General features: G+C 42.4%; 1 protein-coding gene across 14 annotated transcripts in view; it reads left to right on the top strand.

The window, feature by feature from the left end:
* PTPRF (protein tyrosine phosphatase receptor type F) overlaps positions 1–6,000 on the top strand; it is a 552,192-nt gene that overhangs the window by 525,125 nt on the left and 21,067 nt on the right. For 10 of the 14 annotated variants that reach the window (XM_072419315.1, XM_072419313.1, XM_072419316.1 and 7 more), the window contains 3 exons: positions 741–885; positions 3,022–3,327; positions 4,880–5,073. In XM_072419315.1, coding sequence (XP_072275416.1) covers positions 741–885; positions 3,022–3,327; positions 4,880–5,073 — 645 coding nt within the window. The remainder of the gene's footprint in view (positions 1–740; positions 886–3,021; positions 3,328–4,879; positions 5,074–6,000) is intronic. The other 4 variants (XM_072419326.1, XM_072419324.1, XM_072419323.1 and 1 more) reach the window with 1 other exon arrangement.

Here is a 6,000-nt window from a genome sequence, read left to right as displayed (position 1 = left end):
GTCTCCAATATTATGAAATCTGCACCTTTGATTAAAATTTTCCCTGAAGGTTCAGGCACTTTGCTCAGATATGTCCTGCTGTGGTTAAAATCAGGAAAGCCGGACCAGGGAATGAATGATGGTGCAGCAAATGCATATAGATAGGGAATGACTGGAAGTGAGCAGCATTACTGTGATAGAGACAAATAATAAAAAAGGTGAAAATAGGATTTTTTGCAAAAATAACAATAGATTTAGCCAAAGCTAAAAACAAATGAACCCGGATGACTGTTTGTCTTTCTCCAGCTCAGTTTCAACAACGGCAGAAAATGGCTGCCAACCTTTTTCAAGCAGCGCTGTGTGTAACCGGTCTGAGGATTATTCAGAAGAATCATTTATTGTGTTAACCAGAACAATCAGCCTGTAACTAATGCATGCGGCTTTTATTCAAAATCTATCTTTTAATATTCAGCCTTCACTTGTGTCCCCGATGAAGAGCCCGCCGGTGCTTTAACAGCTTGCGTTCTAATTCATTTTCAGTTCCACATTAAATTGTATCACTTCCAAAGTACTTTTGCCTGTTTACAGAAGTATTTACTATCGTATACCAAAAGCTTTTTATTAATTCTGCATCGCTTAAGCTAACAGCAATTAATATTTAAAAAAAAAAAAAAGGCTCCAAAATGTATTACTAGACTGTCACTGCTGAGAAAATATTTGCTCTGATGAATCGTCTTTTATTCTGTTTTTTTTCCTTTTAGCAAAAGATAACTTTTGCTCCGGCGTCTTTCTATGCAGTGGAAGGGTTGAAGCCTGACACCCCGTACAGTTTTCAACTTGCGGCTTCGTCCCCCATGGGGCTCGGAGTTTACACTCCCATGATCCAGGCTCGGACAGCCCAGTCCAGTAAGTATTTTAGTAAGATGGGGGAACCTTGTATGCCTGGTGTCATGTGAGTGTTTGTCCACATGGGGTCAGTGTGTAGATGCTCCAGGTTGGCAGAACCCAAGGGTAAGTGTGAGATGTTGCATGCCGTCCGGTCCCGCTCATCCTTCTGCGGTCCTCATAGTTTCTGCCGCTTGCTTACATATAGGCATCGTGTATAGGGCAGAGGTGTGATGTAGGCATGCAGTTGTGACTTAAATTTATTTTTAGTGCAATGCAAGTGGACCTTTGTTCCGCACTTTCATAATAGCTGCAGCATGATATCCTACCAGTGTGACTTTTTAGGTCATTATTACCTCCCACAGAGTTCACAATACTCCATGTCAATGCCATTGGCCTCCAGCACTAGCTCCCTACCTGAGCCTGTTACATTGTATCTTGTTACAACATTCCATTCCCAATGATATTTTTAATTAATTAAAAGTTGGAGCTTTTAAAAGAAAAACTTGTGCTGTATATGACATAATGGGCATTGATTTGTTTAGAGTCCACATTACTAAAATATGCAAGTGTTTAGAAAGAACAGGACAGATTTTATCATTGGGCGCAATGGGTATTACCAAGACCTGTGGAGCAGACACGATCAGTCTTCATTATTATTAATGGAGTGTAGTATGAGGCCGCCTGTTATCCAATATTATATTTAGCGTCTGAGTGTGACGTGCATGCAGATGTGTGCTGTGTCCGGAGTGCTCCTTGCACGTTGCATTTCAATCGTACAGATATCACGACATACCCTGCCATTCCAGTGCTTTGTTGCATCCGTTTTGGTTCTCATTATTTTAACGCTTGCACTGTTACACTGCTCTGTGATTGATATGTAATAGGAATGTTGCTAAACTCAGATTATAGATTGCTGTCACCATATGGGACTTAAACCTGTACTAACGATCTTATAGCATTTATTGATATTCGAGCCATTTCCAGGTGAAGAATTCAACGCTCTATCAATAAAACATATAACTAATGTAAATAATACCCCCATTACCTACCATCCATTGGACTTGTATAGTACACAGAATAACTATGTATTAATAATAATATAATTATGTGTATCTAGTCCATATACTTGTATCAGCTTGCCGGGAATGCCATCCCCAGACAACGGCAGCATTCAGTATATAGGAGAGAAGTGTTGTGTTTATAGTTCAGGGGGTTGAATTAGATTGCATAGTGTAGTATTGCTGATAAAATTGTATCAGTGATCTAGGTGGAGTAAAAATAGAAAAGAAACTCTATGCATTGCTAAGTCATACATCTCCAACACAAGCTTAGTTTAGGTTTTGTGAATCTGCAATTGCCAGCATTCGCCTGTTGCCAATTCCTAAATGGAATGATGAATTCTGAATAACAAAGGCTTTTCCTGGCATGGCCCCGGCCAGTACAGGCAGCAGAATATTAAAGATATAACTTCCAGGGAATGGCAGCTACCCTACATACGGTAAATCCCCTGAGCATTCTGAGACTTCCTTCTGACTCATACTGAACCCAAAATATTTCACCAATTTTCCATTTGGTCTGAACTAAGACAGCAGAGGCCATTGCTTTCCAAGGACCCCCAAACTCACAATTTAATGGTCATACTTGCATATTTGGAAATTGAGCTCCACAAAATCTAACCAAAGATGCTGAGTTGGGTCAGAGATGTTACTGACACATAGATTCTCCTGACATACATCATTATAAAACGCCATGCAGCCCACTGCTTTCATAGCATTGTGACACGTGTAGGAATGATAAATGATCCAAATCTTTTCACAGATTGCAGGGCTGCTAATAAAATTTAAGCTGGGTGAGAAGGAGCTGTAGGAGGTTGACAGCCCCTGTACTGTGACCCAACATTTCAGTAATAACCCAAAAACAGCCGGGTGATTACTGGAAATTGCCGGGTGGTACACCCAGCTACAGGGAGCTGGGGAGAACACTGGCAGTAGTACATGAACTTGTTTTATATATATCAAAATATATTGATAGAGTACAGAGCAGTGTATGTGTAACAATCATGTATTTTGTTTCATTTTGCCTCCGCGCCATGTTGCATCCACCATGTTCATCTCCCTCCCTTTGCCTGCATTTTTTTTTTCTTTTCATCTTTAGCACCATCCGCCCCACCCCAGGAAGTGGAGTGTACCAGTCTAAGCTCCACCGCCATCCGGGTAAGTTGGGTGGCTCCGCCGGTATCTAGCCGCAATGGAGTTCTGACCCGTTACTCGCTGGCCTACCAAGCAGTGGCTGGGGAGGACCCATCCCGCCATATTGTGGACAGTATTCGGCCAGACGTCTCTAGCTGGGAGATCAAGGACCTGGAGAAGTGGACGGAGTACAGGGTGTGGGTGAGAGCTCACACGGATGTAGGGGCCGGGCCTGAGAGCCCCCCAGTCATTGTGCGGACAGACGAGGATGGTAAGTAGTCGGGAAGTCACTCACCTCTCTGCACAATGGGAAAGCTTCTCTCTCCTTATCACCTGCTTCTTATCTCACTACACTCAACTTTCCCGGGATGCGGCACCAAGAGTTCTATGTGCACCTGAAAGCTCTCTGTCCTTCCTTCTCCTGGTCCTTCTGTCCTATCCGTCTGCTCTGTCCTTACCGCACTGCTCGATGTGACTGCAGAATGGAACACAACCTTAATACAAAAATCTGACAACACCGGGACAGACCTTTGTGTCTAAAATGTGGATTTCCAGCAAGGAATGTTCATTTTCTGTTTTGCTGGTTAATTGCACCACAGATTTTTTAATAAAACTGTCCATGTCTGAGCGGTGTTCACTATATGACAGTGAGATGGCGTGACGATCGCTTTTAGCCTTAAATTGCACATGCAAAATATCTAACACCAGAACAATCAATGTCACTTTCTATGGTTTTTATTGGAGGTCCAAAAAGTTAAAACAAAATTCTAAAAAGTTGCCAAATTCTGAAGGGGGAGTTTAGTGGTACATTACAGTAAAAACTGCATTTAAAAACTTAAAGCACATGTGAGAACCGCAGTCATTCATACAATCAAGGAAAGTTTAACTTGTCCTTTATTATCCTACTTTTAGACTTTCCATTGCCCAACACTGTTTGTCTGTTACAGTGCCAACGGTGGGGTAGAACTGTAAGAGACTCCATGCCATTTGTGGCCCCTGGGAACCTGGAATTGTGTGTAGATCTAGATTGCATGAACTAAAGTGAGCAGGGTTTGGAGCTGATGGACGTGCTAAGAGCTTGTCCATAAAGGATACAAGTGTATTGTTCATTTCTTATCCGCAGCTTTGACATGTCATTCCTTGTGCAGGAAACTTTACAAGATTAACAGGCATTTAGTTGGATTTATTCTACTTTAGGATGCTTAGGATATGGGGCACCTTCTTTGCTTCCATTTCTTACCCAGGCATTGTAGTACATCAGGATACCCCACTCTTATTTGGCAATAGGAACATGCACACACAGGGTAATGACCTTCTAGTTTCCATGTAGTAGTATTTTGTCCTGTTGATTGGCCTCAGAGGCGTGAGCACTGGGGTAAAGGGTAGAAGGCGACAGAATGCCCCATTCTATACAGTACTGTGTATTTTTGAGGGCCCCAACAGCAAGTGTCAGAGTAAGTTTCAGTCAAGAAAACCTGTCACTTATTCTAGAAGAGGTTAGGTGCATGGTATAGGTCAAGGTCTTTTGCATGACGTGTGATTTGGCTATACAATAATTCCCAGAGTGCCTTGCTTTTAAGTGTGTGCCATGAAACTGCTGTCAAATACTAAATACGAATGTGCCTGCTCACACCCATAACACATAGATCATGGTAACACTTTATAGTGCACGTCAAGAAGTGCTGGACAGCCTGAACTCTTCTCTGTAGAGTAGAATGCTAAGATCTGCCTTTCTTCACCGCTGCATATGGTCCTTTGCTTCACACTTTTGTATGGACTTAGTTCTAATAGTTTGTAATTCCTCCCTCCCTGTACCTCTGCAGTGCCCAGTGCACCACCCAGGAAGGTCGAGGTGGACTCGGTCAATTCCACATCAATTCGTGTTACCTGGAAGTCACCTCTACCCACCAAGCAAAACGGGCAAATCCGGGGCTACCAAGTCACCTATGTCCGTCTGGAGGGTGGGGAACCTCGTGGCAACCCAATCATTAAGGACGTCATGCTGGCTGAGGCTCAGGTGAGTGAATGAGAAAACTGTCTTGGTTATATTGCCTCAAGATTTGGAAGTTGGATCTCCACTGGTTTGACCCTTTCCCACCTCCTCCACCCTCTCCTCACCCCCTAACTAATCATAGAATTAGAGCAACACCCGCTAGGACAGTCCTGCATTGTCTGTCATGGGGAATTTACAATCTGTGTGCCTTCATCGAGGTGCATGGTGCTAATACAGATGATGAAACGATTTGGTCACATAGCAGACCATTGACTTGGTGTGGTGAGATTTTATATTACCAGAACACCAGGCTGTTTTTTTTTAAGCCAAAGTAGTTTTAAAATAAAAAATCTTTTGCATTGCTTTGACACTGAGATGGCAGCATTCACATATTATAGGACTGGATGAGAAGAGAAGAATCACACTGGTATATTAAACGTAGAAGAAAAGCATTGTAATGTTCCATTAGCAGTGGCCACAACCAGCTGATGAGGAATATGCCTGCATAGCTGTATATAACACATTCATTACTCCATTCACCTGCTAATAGAAGTCCATCACCTAATGCCCTGATGAAGAGGGGCTGAGCCCTAGAAACGTGTTGTATACAGATACAGGTTTTGGAAAAGAACACTTTTGAACTTCAGTATTCCATTGGGGTTTATTACCTCCCCAATGTCACATTCTATAGCTGTGATCACATCTCAGTCCTTGCATACTTCCAACCAGTCATTGTTTTGGGTATTTCCATTAAATGTAAAGATTATAGATATATCCCCTGTGTGCAATTGGAAAAAAACTAAAAATGTGACCTATTGGGGAAGTATTGAACTATTACCCATAATAAGCATTCAGCAAGTAAAAATCTATTCACCTGCTAAAAACTCTACGGTGAATATGAAAGTGCTGAAGACTTCAGGAGGTGCAGTGGCCTCCATAGCTTTGCAATGA

This window comes from Pyxicephalus adspersus, chromosome 8 (assembly GCF_032062135.1).
Source record: "Pyxicephalus adspersus chromosome 8, UCB_Pads_2.0, whole genome shotgun sequence".
NCBI lineage: Eukaryota > Metazoa > Chordata > Amphibia > Anura > Pyxicephalidae > Pyxicephalus > Pyxicephalus adspersus.
This window is presented reverse-complemented; position numbering and strand designations above follow the sequence as displayed.